This window comes from Urocitellus parryii, chromosome X (genome assembly GCF_045843805.1).
Source record: "Urocitellus parryii isolate mUroPar1 chromosome X, mUroPar1.hap1, whole genome shotgun sequence".
Classification (NCBI taxonomy): Eukaryota; Metazoa; Chordata; class Mammalia; order Rodentia; family Sciuridae; genus Urocitellus; species Urocitellus parryii.
Genome location: NC_135547.1, coordinates 34,993,443 through 35,014,175, shown reverse-complemented (window position 1 = coordinate 35,014,175; position 20,733 = coordinate 34,993,443). Strand labels below are relative to the sequence as shown.

Below are 20,733 nucleotides of genomic sequence, written 5' to 3'. Positions count from 1 at the left end.
ATCTGAATTTATTTAAATGTTTAATTCAGTAAATATATACTTTTATGCAAAAAACAAGTTAAGCCCTATTAACTGGAATATTCTTTCCATGTAGGAGAATATAACAGAGGCAGTCAATGCAAGGACTTAGAGAAAACAAAACAAAACAAAACAAAAAAATCAGGATGCTATAGTTTGAATCTGAAATGTCTCACAAAGATCCATGAGTTAGAGTCTTAGACCCAACTTCATACTACTGGGAGGTTGTAGAGTCTTTCAGAGGTAAGGCCTAGTATGAGGTTCTTAGGTCACTGGGGGCATGCCCCCAAAGTGGATTGTGAGACACTGGCTTTTTCCTCTTTGTTTTTGATCCTTAGTTCATGATATAAGCAGTTTGGTTTCATTATGTGCTTCTACCACAGGACCAAAGCAATGGAGCAAACTGATTATAGACTGGAACTTCCAAAACTGTGAGCCAAAATAAACATTTTCTCTTTATAAGTTGATTATCACTGGTGTCTTGTTATAGCAATAGAAAACTAACGTACAGATGAAACATTAAATTCCCAAACCTACTAGGACATTAGAATATGGAACTGGCAATAATTTATGCAAAAGCTGAGGCAGGAGGATCATGCATTCAAGGCCAGCCTCAGCAACTTAGCAACACCCTGATTCAAAATAAAAATAAAACGGATTCAAAATAAAATGTATTCAGTGGTAGAGTGCCCCTGGGTTCAATCTCTAATCCCAAAAAGGAAAAAAGGACATCAGAAGACCTCAGAAGCATTCTCAGACTCAAAGTCTCTTTCACCTGTGTCATTCTCCCCAAGAGTGAATCATAAAACCAGAATTATTCTTTTCTCAGGCAGGTCATAGAAACTAGAACTTCTTTTCCCAAAGCAAGTCATAAAGCCTAAAAATATCATTCTAATCTTCCCCACATTTCTTTCCAGGAGCTTGCAATAATAAATTTCTCTGATCTACCCTTCTCTGGTAGTAGGTCAGAAGACCCTGGTTCCAGAGGGGTCCTGCCTCATACTTTGGAGGAAAAAATTGTGCTACAAACGAGAGGCCAAGAATCTGAACAGACAAGGTTTTCTGGGTTTCCCCATCCAGTATATTAGATTGCATCCTTTGTGTTGGGTGCAGTGGCACACTCCTGTCATCCCAGCAGCTCTAGAGGCTGAGGCAGAAGAATCACAAGTTCAAAGGCAGTCTCCACAAATTAGCAAGACCCTGTCTCTAAATAAAAAAAAAATAAAAGGGCTGGGGGTGTATCTCAGTGGTTGAGCATCCCTGAGTTTAATCCCCGGGACCAAAGAGAAAGAGAGAGAGAGAGAAGGAAAGAAGGAAGGAAGGAAGTATAGATTGATTCTTTGTGTCCAATCACATTTCTTACATAGCTGTACCTGCTTCACTGAACCTAAATACAAAATGGGCATTTCCCCCTGTATCTTTATATCTTCATTCTGAAGATTCCAGCATCACATAAAACTATGATTAAACAAACCTGTTATGCTTTTCTCTTATTAACCTATTTTTCTTCATAAAGTTATTGGCTATGACCATTATGGTGTCAGGGGATACCCACTTTCTGACTTTTTGTTCTTAAAGTGTGAACTACTCCATTTTCAATCATCTCTAAGTTCCACTTGCCCACAAATGCTCACTCCTTTCTTCCTTTTAATCTGTAGCACAGTTTTGTTATAATTTTATTTTTTAGCAATAAATAAAATCAACATTGCAGGAAGCAATACAGGACAGTATTTTATTTGGATTTTTTTCACAGTTGAGGTATACTCTACAAGTGTGGGACTAACAGCAGGAGTGGAGATAGATAGCAAATAGGTATGAGGGAAATGGGGCATGTTTTAGTCAGCTTTTTTGATTCTCTGACTAAAGGATCTGATCAGAAAATTATAGAGGAGGAAAAGTTTATTTAAGGGCTCACAGCTTCAGAGATCTTAGTCCATAGAAGACTGGCTCCATTCTTCAGGGCCCAAGATAAGGCAGAACATCATGGCAGAAGAGTGTGGCAGAGGAAAGCAGCTCACATGGTGATCAGGAAGCAGAGAGAGGGACTCCACTTGCCAGACACAAATAGATACCCCAAAGCCACACCCCCTTTACAACTCCTCCAGCCACACCCTACCATTTCAGTTACCATTCAGTTAATCTCCATCCAGGAATTAAATCAGTGATTGGGTTAAGACTCTTACAACCCAATCATTCCTCTTCTGGACCTTCTTGCACTGTCTCACATGTGAGCTTTTGATGGACACCTCACATCCAAATCATAATGGGATGATGGAAAGATTCTAAAACTGGATTGTGGTCGTGGCAGCACAACTCTAATAATCTACTAAAAATTATTGAACTATACGTTTAGAACAAATGTCTATATTTTGAATGAGTGCTCTCTGAGCAATACACTACTGAATCCAAAGACACACTCATAGTGGTTTGGGCAACCTTTGGGTTAACTACAACCCACTTTTCCACTAGAGCCTCATGACAGCCCGAATCTCTTATCTAAATCAAAACTAAGGATTTTAGCATTTCCGTTGGTTTCTCTAAAATATTTTCACTTTTTTATACTAGATTACTGTGCTCCTACCTTCAGGGTTTTTGAAATGGACATAAACCAACCAGTTGCCTTCTGGTTCTGATGTTCAATTCAGAAATGAAACTTCAGGAATATGGTGACTTTAACAACTGGATTGAGAGCCAAATACCTAGGAAGCACTTGAACTAAAAGTATCTGAAAAGTACACACATTTCTACACAGCTTCTCAGTCCTTCCTCCTAGCCTTCCAAGTAATGCCATGGGACAAAAGCTATCTCAGAGAGATATTGTCTCAAGAGAAAACACTGGATTTTTCACATTGTTGTAGAGAACACTTTTTGGTTCAATTTGTGAATGTCTTGTCTCATTTCTGTGCCATAAATCAACCACTAGTTCTACTCCCAGGTGTATGCTACTTTCCCTTAAGTAATTAAACTACAGAAAATAACATATTACTTGCACATTAATAATAAGATGTGGTCATTGAGTTTACACAGAAGTCTTTTTTTTGCTGGCCAGCTGTTTAGAAAAGGCTGATAACTAAGTGAAACCAGCAGCAACAAAAGAAATAGTAGACCAGATAGAGTTTAACAGAGCCAGAAAAAGATACATAAAAAAAGGCCCTAAGAGTACACTCATCTGGAGGTTCTGGAAGGCTACTCATATCTGGTTGGCTGTACCAACTCAGGAGTGACTACAGTGGGCACTTGAGGGCCTCCTGGTCAACATGGGACACACATAAATGTGTTCCCCAAGCTATACACACATTTCTCTATAAAGGCTAGATGTTTTACTGGCTCAAAGAACTGGAGCAACAGCTATGACAGATCACTGGCAAAACACTCAGCTATGTTGACCCTAGGGATGATTTCTATGAAACCAGGCATAAAAATAAAGAGGAAAAACTATAGTTGTATCATCAAAGGCTGCACACTGTGGGAAAAATTGATTTAACAGAAAAACCCTGGATAAGCCATTGAGAAAAATTGTTTGCATGCAAGCAAACAAACCCTCGAGACCTAAGGGATTATTAGAATCCAGAGTTGCTACAATATATTATGGAAAATATCCAGGTTGCATGCAGTGGCACATGCCTGTAATCCCAGGGCCTCAAGATGCTGAGACAAAAGGATCACAAGTTCCAAGTTAGCCTCAGCAATTTAGCAAGTCCCTGTCTCAGAATAAAATATCAAAAGGGCTCAGTAGTAAAGTGACCCTATGTTCAGCTCATGGTATCAAACAAAAAAAAAGAAAGAAAGAAAAGAAAAGATCCAGTTATCTCTGTGTGTGTGTGTGTGTGTCTGTGTGTGTGTGTGGGTGTGTGTGTGTGTATGTGTGTGTGGAGAGACAGAGAGAGAGAGGGAGAGAGAGAGAGAGAGAGAGAGAGAGAGAGAATGAGATATTGGGAGGAATACATATGTGTGTGTGTATATATACATATATACACACACACATATATTTTTTCATATATATATATATATATATTTTTTTTAGGAGATAGAGAGACAGAGACAGAGACAGAGACAGAGAGTTTTAATATTTATTTTTTTTAGTTCTCGGCAGACACAACATCTTTGTTTGTATGTGGTGCTGAGGATCGAACCCAGGCGGCACGCATGCCAGGCAAGTGCGCTACCGCTTGAGCCACATCCCCAGCCCCACATATATATATTTATGGCTATACTTATCCATAGCAAGGCAGAAAGAAATATATATAGCAAGCCAAGTGACAGGATCATATGAACCGTGGTGAGGAAAAAAGTAGGCAATAGAATTTAACTCTGTGGGAGCTCAGATGTTAGTCAAAGTGCAAAGCAAACAAACAAAAAAACCCACAAACTTCCAAGTTGCTAGAATAAATCATGCTATGAATTTCTAAACTAGATGAATATTACTGCTCTACAGCTGGTCACATGGTGATGATAGGGGTGAGGGGCCTCTCTAGCCTGCGGCGTATTTATGGTCCCACCTGTAATGTCCAGCTGCCCTGACCCAACCCCACCCAGTTCTACCCAGCCCAACCCATCTCGAGTATATGGCACCAAAGGAACTGGCTTTAGGGTCCCCATAATGAGCCTGTCCTTGCAGCTCCTGGTGTGAGGTTCTCCCCTGATCTGAGAATGGCTACCTTACAACATGAGCCAGCAGCTGTGCCTATGGGATGGAGTACAAAGCCTGTGATCCCCACAGTGGCCCTCGAGAGTGTGAGAGTCCCCAATAGAGGAGGAGCTGGAGGTGACCTTCCCATCAGCACAATTTGTGAGGTGGCCTTATTGAAGCGCCTGGAGGCTTTTGGACATCCCAATGTTGTCTGGCTGATGGATGCCTATACCACTTCCCTGACCAGGAAATCAAGGTGACCCTAATGTTTGAGCATGATGCCCAAGACCTAAGGACCTATCTGAACAAAGCAGGCACCGCCACCAAGCTTTCCAGCTGAGGATCTGATGCGCTAGTTTCTAACAGGCCTAGATTTTCTTCATGCCAATTACATCATTCATCAAGACCTAAAGCCAGAGAATATTCTGGTGACAAATGGTGAGACAGTCAAGTTGGCAGACTTTGGCCTGGCCAGAATATACAGCTACCAGATGGCCCTTACACCTGTGGTTGTTATAGTCTGGTCTGTGCTCCCAAAGTTCTCTGCAGTCCACATATGCAACCCCTCTGGACATGTGGAGCACTGATACATCTCTTGTATCTTTGCAGAGATGTTTCCTCAGAAACCTCTCTTCTGTAGAAACTCTGAAGCTGATCAACTGGGCAAATTTTTTTTTTTTTTTTTTTTACCTGACTGTGCTAGAGGATGACTGGCCCGAGATGTATGTCTACCCCAAGAGCCTTTCCCCCCAGAGCATCTAGTCCGGCGCAGTCAGTGGTGCCTGAGATGAAGGGGTCTGGAGCTCACTTGCTGCTAGAAATGCTGACTTTTAACCCACACAAGAGAATATTTGCCTTCCGTGCCCTGTGGCATTCTTATCTACATGAGGAAGGTGATCTTGAGTGAGCACTAGACTGGCTGCCACAGAAGGAAGAGATGCTGCCATCCTCCTCCTTCTAGACATTGAGTGGAGAGAACTCCATTGAAAAGGCAACCTCTGCCTTTCTCTCTGAGGTGTGAAGACTCCAGCTTTTTTTTATAAATATTTATTTTTTAGTTGTAGTTGGACACAATATCTTTATTTATTTTTATGTGGTGCTGAGGATCGAACCCAGAGCCTTGCATGTGCTAGGCGAGCGCTCTACCGCTGAGCCAAAATCCCAGCCCCAAGACTCCAACTTTTACAGAGAAGATTTTGCTGTTGGAGTCCATACATTAATTATGGGTTTGTTCAAGCCATTAAGGCAGGGAAGCTGCTTCTCTGGGTGAAATTCCCCAGTTAGAGTAAAGCCCAGATCTTGCTGGTGCCCTGACCTTGCTCACAGTCTTAGGATCAAACAGCCTCCCAGAGATGCCAGTAACCTGCCAAACACCAAACAACCTGTTACTGCAAGACCCCTGCCACACCAAGAAACAAGCACCAAAACAACACACCTCCCACACTGAAACTTTATCCCTGCCTTTGATGTACTTCCCCTTAAATAAAGAATTAGGGCCTTTTCCAGTTGCTCAGTTCCAGTAATTATCAGGGCTAGAAGACCCATCAGAAGCCCTGCTTTTTAAATCTAATCTTTGGCTTTGGCTTTTATTTCTTGCTGATTATTTCCGACTTTTTATTTTCTCAGGCCACTCACATCTCCTGAGCAGGAACATGCTCTGCTGGGGTGCTGGTCACTCCATCATTCTGGTGCCTTAATGACATTTTTCACCCACCCCTCCTTTTGAGACTTATCCTTCTCCTGCCCTGCTATTTCTATACACTAAGGGGTCTATCTCTCCTCCCCTTCCCTATCTTGATATTGGGGTCCTTTTTTAAATACAGGAAAACAAGACAAACAAATATGGTCTTTAAAAAAAGCCAATAATACTGCTCTAAAAAAAAAAAAGAACGTCAATAAACAAAATAGAAATAAGAACCAAATAGAAATTCTAGTTGAAAAGTACAAGAACTGAAATAAAACATTCACTAAAGGGATTTTGACAGTTTTTTAACAGAGTAAACACAAAGTTACAACATGACCATACACAGCAAACTTATTTGTAATAGCCCAAAAGTGGAAAAAATTCAAATATCCATCAACTGCTTGTATTATGTCTATAAAATGAAATTTTGGGCAATAAAAAGGAATGCAGTACTGCTACGTGTTACAACATGAACCAGCCTTGAAAACATGCTGAGAAAAAGAAGCCAGACACAAAATATTACACATTGTATGATTATGTTTATACAAAAGTCCAGAATCAGCAAACCCATAAAACAGAAAATGGATTAACTGTTGACTAGGGCTGAGGATAGGAACCTGAATTAATTATAAATTGGAAATGTGATCTCATACCAGGACAAATGAAATACTAAAAAAAAAATTCAGTTATACACTTAAAACTAGAAGATGGTGAATTTTATGATATATAATGAAAAATCAAGAAAGCTTATTAGAATTTACATGTATTTTGTCAACCTAAAATGAAGAACAAAGAGACTGACTCTTCAAAACAAAAATTTAAGCCAGGCTTGGTTGTGCACATGTGTAATCCCAGCAGCTCAGGAAGATTGCAAGTTTCAGGCCAGCTGGGGCAATTTAGCAAGACCCTGTCTAAAAATTAAAAATTAAAAAAGACTGAGGATGTGGCTCAATGGTAAAGTGCCTCTGGATTAAATCCCCTGTACTAAAAAAAAAAAAAAAAAAAAAAAGGAAGAAGAAGAAGATTTAATTTTTGGAAATGACAAGGGATGCCATGGGGGGCCATGGGCATATCCAAGGAGGCACAAGAAGGTAGAGGGTTTTTTAAAGGTAAAATGAGGAATAGTGCCAAAATTATCTCAAAACAATAATCCTTGGCTACAAGATCAATAAGAAGAGTGGTGTCCATTGTGAGAAATAGAAAGTCCAGTGGTCCATTTTCAGAATATAGTATTTAGCCTTCAATGTAAAATCAGAAGGTAAGAAAGGCAACCTGTAGCCCACCTCGCTAAATTCCTGGATCCATTCTCTAGATGATAGTCTGAATGTATCCAATTCTAGCCATTTTGAGGTTCCCAGCCTGCATCCAATATTAGCCTTTTTAACTATAGCCCTTCCCTTTGCCCACCCAATTTTCACATTAGCCAATTGCATAGATTATAATCCTGAGCTCCTCCTATCAGAGCAAGGGCACAGTGCTGCCCTTAGGGATAAAAGCAGGTGAACTGCTTGCTTGCAAGACTTTGTCCCATAGCACAGTCTTCTATGGAAGTAAAGTTTGTGTTCCCAAGCAAATTCCTTGCAGCACCCTAGTATTTCTAACAAGTCCAAGGTGGAACAGGCAGATTCTGCGTAGGCACCCTCACAGAAGTGTTGTTTTGGTGGTGGATTTTGTATAAAGTTGTGGATTGGCAGTCTTTTGTGATAACTTTTGTTATCAAACTGTGATAGTCCAGCAAAAGTGACTCCATTTTGTTTAGTAACTCCATTTTATAAAACAACCACACCAAATAGAAAGTCATGACTGGGCAAGTAGTTGTTCTCTTTTGCTATAGAAACCCTTAAGAACATAGAACTACCTAATGGGGCATTGTTTCTGTAACTAGCAGAACTTGGGGCTGTGTATCTATAATTGGGGCGACTGGGCTAATTGTGATTGGCTAAGCATCCTGCCGCTTGACTGCACTCTCCCACTCCTGTAACTTGGCTTGCTTGCATTGGCTAGACCCCCAAATGTCCCTTTTGCGGTTTTCAGGCTTAAAAGGGGCACCCTTACAATTGTTCAGGGCTGATCAGGGAAACAGCTTTATGTTCTGGTCAGTCGTCACCGGTGTGCCTCAATAAAGGCTTGATTTGATTATACATGAGTGGTCTGGAAGTTAATTTATGAAACCCCGGGACATTGCTGTAACTATAACAAAACAAATATGCATAAGGACTTCTTTTCATGGCCTCCAAACTTCATTTTGTAATAGTTTGACATAAGTGACTCCATATGATTCTAACAACTTACATAACACAGACATACATAAAAGGGAAGAAAAAACTAATTTCCCTACTAATATTCATAGTCCTTAATTGGGATGAACCTCTGTAATAAAAGCAGACGGACAAGGCAAAAACAAACAGCAGTTCCTTAACATGTATAGCTAATATATAGTAAATATAAGGAGACACCCAGAGAAATAAGTAAAACTTCAAAGTGATGGCTTTGAATTCAAGCTTAAATATCATCTTCAACCAAAATAAAGAAAAAAAGCATATTGGAGAGGCCAGTAAAGGAGAGGTGACCAGGAAAATCAGGATTGAGCCATGAGAACATGAGGTTAAGGGGAAAATTCTATAAAATGGGCCCACTGTGCTGACCACCACATGCTTTTAGTTTTAAAAAGCAATTTACCTGAAGCTCTGCCTGGTTTAAGTGAACAGGATATATTACTTGCCTCATCAAACTACCTGTTAACTTCAGGAGAAATCCAAGCACAGAATAATGATGCCAGTAACAGGAACCCAAGTTACCACATACATTTGCATAAATGTGTTGAAGTAAACTCTAATTCTTTTAAATTCTTTCCTATAATTATTTTCCCATATTTGGTTCCAATTAAGTTTATGCTTTCTCCATAAACTTCTTGACAATTTTTGACAGCTAGCTACTTCCATATTTAACAAATTATATTTCTTTAATACATTGATTTAATTCAGGCACTCTTTTTCAGTATTTATATGAGTTGGTTTAATTTCCTAATGCTTATTTTAATTTTTAAAAATTTTAATGTGTATTTCTCTCATGACATGAATGAAGAATACTTTTTCCTTTGTCACTTGTAGTATGAGATACAAATTTTACTTTTTAGTCTTTCATTTTTATTTGCCTTCTAACAAACTTTCTTGACTATTTTAAGGAGTTTTGATATACATATTGTTATTGGTACCCCAGGCCAGAGGCTTTGCTAGGGTTCCTGTGAATTAGATTCTGCTGGCTGCCCACACTAGAAATAAGAAAATCAAACAAAAAACAAAAATTGAATTTAATCACAGTTTGGCCAAAACTGGAAAGGCAGCTAACTTGCTTCTGCCCATTTTACAGGAATGTTAAAATGTATAAGAACTAAAACCAGGAAACACACATCTGTAGATTTAGCCAGGCTGTGCCAGTCAGAGAATATAATTCCAGTTTTCCAGCCTATTTGGCTATTTTTTTTGAGAATATAATTCCTGTTTTCCACCAGGCTTTGGGGACTGTTCCTTAATTTCCATTCCTGGCATGAGAATGGTGAGATTGGAATATGGGATGGAGAAAAATAATCAGTAAATGAAAGAACAAAAACCAATTGGAGGCTTTTCATTTCAAAGACCATATTACAATATTATAAATTTCTTTCGTACATTATCTAGATTCTATGTGAAAGTGTTTGGGGCATTCATATTAATTTTCATAATCTTATTTCATTATCTATTAATACTAAAGTTTACTCATTTTATTGAGCAATGCCATTGCTTTAATGCTATGTTCTTATTTCTGAAGCTCTTGATTTAGTTCCATTTTCAGTTTTCTAAAGTTTTTCTTTTTCTTTTCTTTTTTTTCTTTTTTGTACTGTGCATTGAATCCAGAGATGCTTTACCACTGAGCCCCTACCCCACCCTTTTTATTTTTTGAGACAGGGTCTAGATAAATTGCCCAGATTGGTCTCCAACTTGTGATCCTCCTTCTTCAGCCTCCCAAGTCAATGGGATTACAGGCGTGTGCCACCACAGATCACAGTAGATTTTACAATCTGAAAACACAAGTGTTTTTGTCACCATAGGGGGATCCAAAGAAATATCAGGAGTGGAAGAGACCGCTATTTAGAAATATGTCACTGTATGTGCATCGAAGAGGTCTCCAGTAATGATGGAGACCTCTACTTGGACCTTATATACTGCAGGAAAGAGTTTAAGGATGTATCAGGTAGGAGTAGCAGATAGTTTTATTATAAAAAGAAAATACACACTCCAGAATGGTATTGCAGGCAAAAAGAGAGCATGTGTGCCACCTAGTCTTCCTCTGGGGTTTTAACATTTATAGAAGGACAGTAGCTAAGAGTCTGAACTGAATGGAGTCAGAGCAGGGTTATGCAATTTTGTACCAGTTTTTTTTTTAATATTTATTTTTTTAATTGTAGTTGGACAGAATACCTTTATTTTATTTATTTATTTTTATGTGGTGTCGAGGATCCAACCTAGGGCCTCGCATATGCTAGGCGTGTGCTCCGCTGCTAAGCCACAACCCCAACCCTTGTATCAGTTTTCCTTGTGTTTGTACATTGCCCTAGCATGTTCTAATCCTGCATTTTAGCTCTCCACCCAGGGGTGGGGTCTTACTATTATAATTAGGGGAGAGTCATTTCTCTATTGCTGAAGTATTTAATGTGCATGCTCCCTAAAGGAGTGGTTCCTCCAGATGCCTTGTGGTTATCTAGTTATCTTATGATTTTGTTGCCTTTTTTTCAGGCAGGAACAATGAGGATACAAAGACACAGGATGGATTGCTCACCAGTTGTTTGTTCTGCATTCCAATAGCTTATGGACACTTCTCTTTTGAGACTCAGTGTTCTCTCTGTATCCCTAAATTCTTATTTCATTTTTATTGCTAAGGAAAAATTTTCCATTATTTTTTTACTGTTCCTTCTGAGTCATCTACTCTATTTTATATTTCTAGGATGCCTGTAATAGGCATATTAGATGATCTGTACCAATTTTCATGTCTCATCCTTTTATTCATGATATTCATGTTTACATCCTTTTTTTTTCTGACTGATCCTCAAATTACTCACACTGAACTTTGATTTACTGATTTTATGTTCTCAATTAACCAACATATTATGGAGTGTGTTTTTAAATTATTTTTAGTTGTGGATGGACACAATACCTTTATTTTATTTATTTATTTTATGTGGTACTGAGGATCAAACCCAGTGCCTTACACATGCTAGGCAAGCGCTCTACCGCTGAGCCACAGCCACAGCCCTGGAGTGTATTTTTTTTTAATATTTATTTTTTAGTTATAGGTGAACACAATACCTTTATTTTATTTTTTTATATGGTGCTGAGGATCAAGCCCAGTGCCTCACACATGCTAGGCGAGCGATCTGCCTCTGACCCACAATCCCAGTCCCCCTGAAGTGTATTTTTAAATTTGTGTTTTTTATCTAAATGTCATTATCCAATCTCAAATTGAGATTTTTGTGGATGCAATATTCTCTGGTGCATTTTAACTGTGCAACACTACCCAGAATTATTAGAATGGTTATCTAACCAGTTAGTGCACTAGTTACAATGTTGTATAAATATTTTAGTTACCTACTCTTACCTTATTTAACAATAACTTAGATTTAATGAAAGATTGTGCTTTGGGACTGGGGATATAGGTCCAGAGTAGAGGGTTGCCTAGCATGTGCAAGCCCCAGGTTCAACCCTCAGTAAAAATAAAACTGTGTGGTATGGGACATTTATTTTTCTGTAATACATATATCACATTATGTCAAAATGTATATCCTGTAATTTAATTTGACTGGATTTGAGAGGGCCCTATCAGCTTCAGGATACACGACAAGGACAACCACACATGTTCTCTAGGATATCCCTGAATTAACTGAGAAAGTATACAAGGCCACAAAGTTGCATGACTCTGGAAGACTAAATGATAACGACTCCTGGAGTTGTGCCCTGCAAAACTGCTGAGTCAGGTATGATGGCTATGGTAAGACAATCCGAGACAAAATGGTAGATAAACTCTCAGGCCTCAATGCATAATCTGTAACCATCTAAATATCTTTCCTTACCCTCTCCACTCCTTGAACAACCTATGAAATGTTCCTTTCCTCACCTTCCTATTTTTAATCAAATTGACCACAAAGACCAGGTGTAGGTTGGTACCAAGATGCCTCCAAGGATCTTCCTCCACCTCAGCTCCTCAAGAAAAGGCTAGCCCCTTCTTTTATTAAGGGTTCAACATGAACTTTTTCCTCCATCATAGCTGTTTCCCTTGTCCTCAAGGTGAACCCTTTCCTTTTTCTCTCCGCAGTTGATGCCTTGCCTGTGTTCATGCTCTTTGACTGGATTTCATTTCTATAGTCATTAGGTTAGATTTCTCAACTCCAATATCGATGACAGTAAGCCTCCTATTTAATTGGCATGCTTGTTCGCAATTGGGAATCTATTATAACTAAGGATCTCACTTTAGTTATTATGAGTTCCCATATTGAATATCTTGCTAAAATCTGGAATGCCTCCCTACTTTATTCTGGATCCATCTAATTCTTTGACTGGAAAAGATAACCCCAATGTCAGACTTCATAGACAAATTGTGCTGGTAACTGCTTTGAAGGGACAATGTTCTGAGGATGACTTTTTTTTTAATATTATTTTAGTTGTCAATGCAACTTTATTTTATTTATTTTTGTGTGGTGTTGAAAATCAAATCCAGTGCCTCACACATGCTAGGCAAATGTTCTACCACTGAGCTAAAACCCCAGCCCTGATGTTGACTTTTCTAAACTGAGGCAGGATTAGTTGACAATAATAAAATTTAGTTTTTCCATTTCACATTTCACATCTCCCAAATTAACAATAAATTACAACTCCAGACACAGAACATGTGGAATGTAGCCTTTGAATCACCTCTGTAAAAGTTCTCCTATTCCTGTTGATGGGTAGAATCACAGCCTTTGGGACAGGACTTCCCTGTGTTTCTCCTTTGCTGAAAAAGCAATAAATCATCTTTTTTCCTTTTTCTCAAAACTGTGACATCACTGGGTGCAGTGGCACACATCTGTAATCCCAACAGCTTGGAGTCTTAGGCAGGAAGATAATGATCACAAAGTCAGCCTCAGCAATTTAGTGAGGCCCTAAGCAAATCAAGCCCTGGTACAAAAAAACAAACAAACAAAACAAAACCCAACCCTCATGTCTTTATTATTGGATTGGCATCAGGGACAAGGACCAAGCTTTTGGCAAAAGTATCACTGAAAAAAATCACTATAAAATGTTATATATTTGATCACATAATGTTCTATTATACATAAAACAATTAGAGTAATTATAGGAAATTCATTGATTTCCAGTTTAGAGTATTCATATAAAAATCAACAGGCACACTGAAGATGTCCCTCTATGATAAAGTGTTTGCCTGGCATGTGTGAGGCCCAAGGGTTTGACACCCCAGTACCACAAAAGTAAAAGAAAAACAAAAAAGCAAAAACTAAATAGCTGTGAGTGTATCTCAATGGTAGAGTGGTTGCTGTACATGCACCCTTACTAGGTTCGATCCCTGGCACTATTAAAAAAAAAAAAAAAAACCCAAAGATTAAAAAAAAAAAAACCTAAAGAAAAGACTACTATGTAGTCCTAAATTCTAAACTTAGATGATCATATTTTTTTCATTCTTTATGTCACTAATAATCTGTTATGCATTGTGGCCAATTCAATAGAGGATTGTGGAGAGCAGTGACTGAGATTGGGGGTCTCTGATGACCTCATGGCTGTGGCACGCCTGGTGCCTGAGAACGTTTCTGTGCAAGGGTACAGGATGCCCAGTTGCTATGGTAATGCTCTGCCTGAGGACACTCTGTACAAATTCTTATAGGCACCAACCTTTATCTCAGGCATATAGCTCCCAAGAATAGAGAAATTCTCATGCTACACAACCACAATGTTTCACCAGCTCCTCTGCTCCTGAGGCTGCCTGCTTAATAGTAACTTTAAAAAATGAACCTCCTTGAGCACTACACAAAGCTCAAACATTGCACATTGCAACTGTGGAAAAGCTGCATAGATGTTTCTGATTCTATAACTTTCCTGAGTACAATGAATAATGCTTGCATAGTCTTTAACCTGATAATGAGACATATAAATAAAAATTGCTGGTGTAACTCTTGAGATGTGCTTCTCCATCAGAGAGCAGCACTCCACCCTGATCCCAGCTTTATCTTCAAATCTCTGCGTGTGAGTCTTTATTTTCTAATTCCCCATTGCCCCTTGCTGGAACCATGAGTCTGGCTGTGCTGCTTGCAGCATAGGATTATACAAAATATTTGACATGACAAACTATACAGATTGCTACTCCCTTACCAGTTGAACTATTGGAATTCTTGGGCCAGTTTGTCAAAATTCTCTTCAAACTACTTTAAGACTGTTTTTGTTAACTTAATTTCATTGTAACCAAAGTACCCAATAAGAACAACTTAGAGGAGGAAAATATTAATTTGGCTCACAGTTCAGAGGCCTAAGTCCATAGATATCCAACTCTATTGGTCTGGGCCCAAAGTGAGCAGCAGCACATCGTGGGGAAAGCGTATGGTGGAGGAAAACTGTTCATCTCATGGCAGCCAGGAAGAAGAGAGAGGGAAGGAGGAAAGGGCCACAGAAAAGATGCACCCTTCTGGTCCACAATCTCAGTGACCCACCTCCTCCAGCTATGTCCCACCTGCCTAAAGTTACTATCCAGTCAGTCTGTTCAAACTAGGATGAACTGATTAGGTTATGGTTCTCATGCTCCAATCACTTCACCTCTGAATATTCCTGCATAAACAGGAGCTTTGGGGGAAACTATCATACCCCAGCTATAACATTTGCACTGGTAGTTAAAAGTTAATTTCAGTAAACTCTGTGATTGTCCACACATCTTCCATGTGAGGTGTTAGGAAAGTTGATATCAATGAGTAAAAATTCAAATTAGTATTAGAAGTACATTTGTATATAATCAACTTCACTATGTAAGATAGTGAAACAGTCAAGTCACTTGAAACAGTCAAGTGCATGAGATTTGCATGATAATGTGTTCAAGTTCTCACAAAAACCACAATTTCACATTTTATGATGTGACAGCCAATTTCCTCTTTGGAATTACTCTCTGGTAGGTCTCCTTCTCCTTCTCCTTCTCCTTCTCCTTCTCCTTCTCCTTCTTCTCCTTCTCCTTCTCCTCCTTCTCCTTCTCCTCCTCCTTCTCCTTCTCCTTCTCTTCTCCTTTGTGCTGGGGATTAAATCCAGGGCCTTGTGTGTGAGAGGCAAGTACTCTACCAACTGAGCTATATCCCCAGAGTGGTTATTTTCTTCTTGACAAGACAAAGATAATCAAACTGTTTTTAAAAATTCACATTTAGCTTTAACTCAATAATCATGTATTTATTTATCTTACTCAACAAACATTTGTTGAACAATTACTATTTGCCTGACACATATTAAGGTACTGGGGATACAATGTGAATGAAACAGACAAAAAAATTTTATGTAGTCTATACACTCCATTGAGATGAAACTTTTTTCATGGTACTGTGGATGGAATCAGGGCCTCATGCATGCTAGACAAGTGCTCTACCACTGAGCCACATCCCTAGCCCTGAGATACATACTTTTTTTTTATTAGTGCATATTAACAACACTCTAATGGATTTCGTTGTGGCATGTTCTTACAAGGCATATTTTTAACTAGGTCACACAGCACTTTATATAACAACAACTGTGGGTAGGGTATTCATTTTAAAATAAAGAGAGATATACAGGGTTGTGGTAAAGGAGTACAATGTATGTGTTAGAGGACAATTCTGGGGATTGAACCCAGGAACATTTTATCACTGGACTACATTCTCACCACTTTTTATTTTACTGTAAGACAAGGTCTCACTAAGTTGCTGAGGCTGGCCTCTAACTTGTAGTCCTCCAACTTCAGCCTTTGAGGTCCCTGTGATTACAGGTGTGCACTCAAATGAAACTCAAAGATCAGAGAAAGCAATATTTGAGAGAGAGAGAGTGTGTGTGTTGCATTAGGGATTGAATCGAGGCCCTTAAGCATGCTAGGAAAAAGTTCTACTACTGAGCAACATCTCCAGCCCAGTTATTTTTATTTTTCATTCTGAGACAGAGTCTCACTAACTTTCTGAGGCCCAAGTTACTGAGAGTGACATTGAATGTGTGATCCTCCTGTCTCAGTCTCCGGAGTCACTGGGATTATCGATGTGTGCCATAATACCACACTAATATATATATATATATATATATATATATATATATATTTTTTTTTTTTTTTTTTTAAGAGAGAGAGAGAGAATTTTTTAATATTTATTTTTTAGTTTTCGGTGGACACAACATCTTTATTTTATTTTTATGTGGTGCTGAGGATCGAACCCAGCGCCCCGCGCATGCCAGACGAGCACATTACCGCTTGAGCCACATCCCCAGCCCAACCAGATATATTTTTAAGTTGCAATCTGTACATCAACTTTCCCCTAAAATCAAATCCTGCACTTCCTACCTGTTTGTTCTGCTTTCTCTTCTCTGTAACATGGATCATCCTATAACACAGAGTATTTACCAACATTTTATTGTGTAATTTAATCTAATATAATATAGGTCTGAAGTAGTGCTTGACACAAAGTAAATGCTTAAATAAGTACATGTTGAATGAATTAACAATGCCAATCACATTAAATTTATGACCACATATCTCAAGTGGATTATCCATAATGTCTAATAATCCAACTATGCTTTTACTGTGTTTTCTCCCGTATTTCAAACAATTTTCTCACTTTTTTTTTTTATACTGGGGATTGAATTCAGGGGCACTCAAGCACTGAGTCACATCCCCAGCCCTTTTTTAATTTTAGAGACAGGGTCTCACTGAGTTGCTTAAAGTATCGCTAAACTGCTCAGGCTGGCTTTGAACTAGCAATCCTCCTACCTCAGCCTCCTGAGCTGCTGGCATTACAGGCATGCACCTGGCTTTTCCCACTTCTTAAATATTCAAGATTCCCCTTCTCTCACCTGATACTTGATTCACATTTATTTGACAAAATAGAAGCAACCATGCCAAATCAGGGCTAACTACCCTCAAATCTTGCCCAGGAGCATGTAAGCTACCTGAACTCTCTGTTTTGCTGCAATATCCCAATAAACTGGAGGGCAGGAGAGGTGCACTGCTCCTTTCCTTTCTGAGGGCATCCTCTCTCTTCCTCGAGAGTGTCCTCTTTTCCCCTTTCCTATCCCTTCTAATAAACTCATCCTTGTTACTCTGAGTGACATGTCTGAAATCTTTGACTTGATCACAAAAATCAGGGTTTAAAGGGACTTCTACGCACTCCTCAGTTTCCTAGAAGGCCCAAGCCCTGCAACAATCTCATTTATGTTTTATTTGAATTTTCTAATTTGAAGATGACACCATTAATTGGCCAATTGAACAACTCATTTTTTTATGTGTCAGGATATTAGTTTATATTTATCTGTAGGCCCCTTTTCTATCATGCTCATTCCAAATTTTTTTTTCTCAAGTTTACTTTTTTTTTTTTTTTTTTTTTTTTGCTGGAAAAAGCTTTTAATTTTTATTTGGTCCAAGGCTTGGGAGGGGCTCCATGGTGGTTAAAAAGCTGCCTACGGGTTAGAGGGAGAGACTTAGGCCAAAGCCCTGATGCCAGGAGATGCAAAGGAGCCCCATCAAAGGCCACTGTACTCCAGGGCCTCTAGTCATGCTTGAGGGTGAGTCTTTCGAAGAGATACTCGCCCAGGCCAGCCTGGGGGCCCGCCAGACGGTGGAGGTTAGTCAAGTGGTCCCCCATCTTCTTGATGAGCTTCACCTCCTCATCAAGGAAGTGGTTCTCCAGAAAGTCACAGAGATGTGGGTCTGTGCGGGTAGAACCCAAGGCATGAAGATCCAAAATGGCTTGGTTCAGGTTCTTCTCCAGAGCCAAGGCAGCTTCCATGGCGTCCAGGGTGGTGCCCCACTCATCTTGAGAAGGTTTCTGCACGTCCTGGAAGAGGGCGCGGCCGCCGCGCTGGTTTTGCATCTTGAGGAGACGCTCGGAGGCCTCGCGCTTTTCCTCAGCCAACTCGCGGAAGAAGTGGCCCACGCCCTCCAGAGCCACATCGTCACGGTCGAAATAGTAGCCCAGAGAGAGGTAGGTGTAGGAGGCGCACAAATGCAAATTAACCAGGCGGTTGACGGCAGCCTCCACCTCGGTGGAATAATTCTGACGAATCTGGGAGGTCATGGTTGGTCGTCAAGAAGGAGCTAACCACAAAAAACGGAGTTGCCTGGTCCTGGAAGCAGGTTCTGGGCGAGCAGATGGTCCCGGAGATTGCAAATGGAGATCAGATTGGAAGGCGGTTGGAAGCTGGAAGAAAAGGGAGTCCCCGACTCTGTTCCGTCCAAACACTGTTGAAGCAAGAAGCAGATCCGTGGGACCTCCAGGCTCGTTCTCAAGTTTACTTTTAAATTGTAATTTTTATGGAATTTGAGTCCAAAGACATTTTTGATTTTTATGATCAAAGATACTTTTTCATTACTTAATAGCTTTTGAGATGTCAGTGCTTTAACAAAAGCCATCTGCCCTCTAAAATTACTTGAAAATATGTTTTGCCAGAATTCCTACCCAAGTTTTAAGGTTACAGTTTTTAAAACATAAACCTTAGATTTAACAAATCCTTGTGGCAGAACAACACAATAATTTCAAAGAAAAACAAACAAACCAAAAACAAACAAACAAACAAAAACATGAAACATAAATATCTTAGAAAAAAATGGTAAACATTCTTTTAATTCTGCAGTTTTTAAACCAGGCTGCTGATTATAATCATGTGGGGAGCTTTTTAAAAGGATGGATTCCTTGTTCTCAGCCCCTGACATTTGGATTTAATTAGTTTGGGGTTGGAGCCAAACATCAGTATTTTTTAAAAAACTCATCACATGATACAACACTACCGGTGTTGATAACAACTGTTTCAAATGTATAACAGCACTCCAAACAAAAGATAGACCAGTGCTACCTCAAACTGGGACCTATGGCTTCCCTGAGAGCCCTCTCCATTGCTGTAGTTATGAAACCTGCAGGTTAAATATCCTGCTACCAAAGAAATAGGAGATGATGCCTTTGTCAAACACAAGGTGGGGAGATAAGAAAAGGTTGACAGTTAAAAAAAAAAAAGTTTACTAACTATTTACTAAAACACAAGGAGACAGACAGGTAGACACACACACACACAAACCTACCGTAGATAATGATGGTATTATTGAACAAGGACTTCCTGCCTTATGGGCATAGAAGGCAATGCTAAGACACCTGGTTTTGCAAAAAGAAAAATTTTATTGTGTAGTCAACTGGCAAGGAGACTAGGAGCTATAAAGCTCAAATCTTCCTCCATGATTGCTTGGTAGTGAGGTAGTTTTGGGGAAGGAAAAGGGAAGAAAGCTGCTTGGGTGACAAGAAGGGCTGCATGTTCCTTTTCAGGATGAGTTATTTTTTGCATAGGGGATTTTGAGCTTGTGACATCATTGATTTGGCCACCTGGCTTCTGTTTGTTTCTTATTTTATTTTGGGGGCCGGGGGGTGGGTACTGGAGATGAAACCCAGGGCACTTTACCACTGAGCTACATTCCCAGCCCTTTTTATTTGTTTATTTGTTTATTTATATATTCTTTTGAGACAGGATCTCACTAAGTTCCTAGGGTCTTGCTAAATTGCAGAGGCTGGCATCAAACTTGTGACCCTCCTGATTCTGCTTCCTGAGTCAGCAGGATTATAGGCATGTGCTGCTCCACCTGGCTTCATGTCCATTCTTGAAACATGGGTTCCAAACAGTAAGAATCATTAGGGAAGGACCTGGAGACTTTTCCTGGAAGACAACTTAAGGCATATGTGTCTGGGTGTGTCCAGGCCTTAGTCCATTTTGATGGTGTTCAGGACACACTACATCAAATACATCACCTTAATATTTAAGAAAACAGCAGAAACAGGAAGAACAACTGTTATAAATGAATAGGTATATAGATAAACATATATGTGTGTATATATACAAATACATAGTTTTTGAACATATGAGATAATAGAAATAAATAATATTTAGCTAGAAATAAAATTCTGAGTCACAGAGATGACTCAGACTCTCTGACCTTTTCAGTCTGGTTTCTCCTAAAGCAGATTTTCCTTGGAAGTGATCATGAGACAGGGACCAGACATAAGACAAAAATAGCAAATAAACAGCCAGGTGTGGTGGCACACACCTGTAATTCCAGTGACTCGGGAGGCTGAGGCAGGAGGATAGTGAGTTCAAAGCCAGCCTCAAAAACTTAGTGAGCCACTTACCAACTCAGAAAG

General features: G+C 39.4%; 1 protein-coding gene and 1 pseudogene across 1 annotated transcript; one reads left to right on the top strand and one right to left on the bottom strand.

The window, feature by feature from the left end:
* Window positions 1–4,668: 4,668 nt before the first annotated feature.
* LOC113198317 (cyclin-dependent kinase 4 pseudogene) lies at window positions 4,669–5,555 on the top strand (annotated as a pseudogene).
* A 12,396-nt stretch (window positions 5,556–17,951) lies between these two features.
* LOC144250785 (ferritin light chain) lies at window positions 17,952–18,829 on the bottom strand. Its single transcript, XM_077793888.1, has one exon. It carries the CDS (start codon window positions 18,628–18,630, stop codon window positions 18,103–18,105), a length of 528 nt encoding a protein of 175 aa, XP_077650014.1. The 5' UTR covers window positions 18,631–18,829; the 3' UTR covers window positions 17,952–18,102.
* Window positions 18,830–20,733: the final 1,904 nt, after the last annotated feature.

Coding starts and splice junctions, on each gene's coding strand:
- LOC144250785 (XM_077793888.1), bottom strand. CDS start 18,630: ATGACCTCCCAGATTCGTCAGAATTATTCCACCGAGGTGGAGGCTGCC.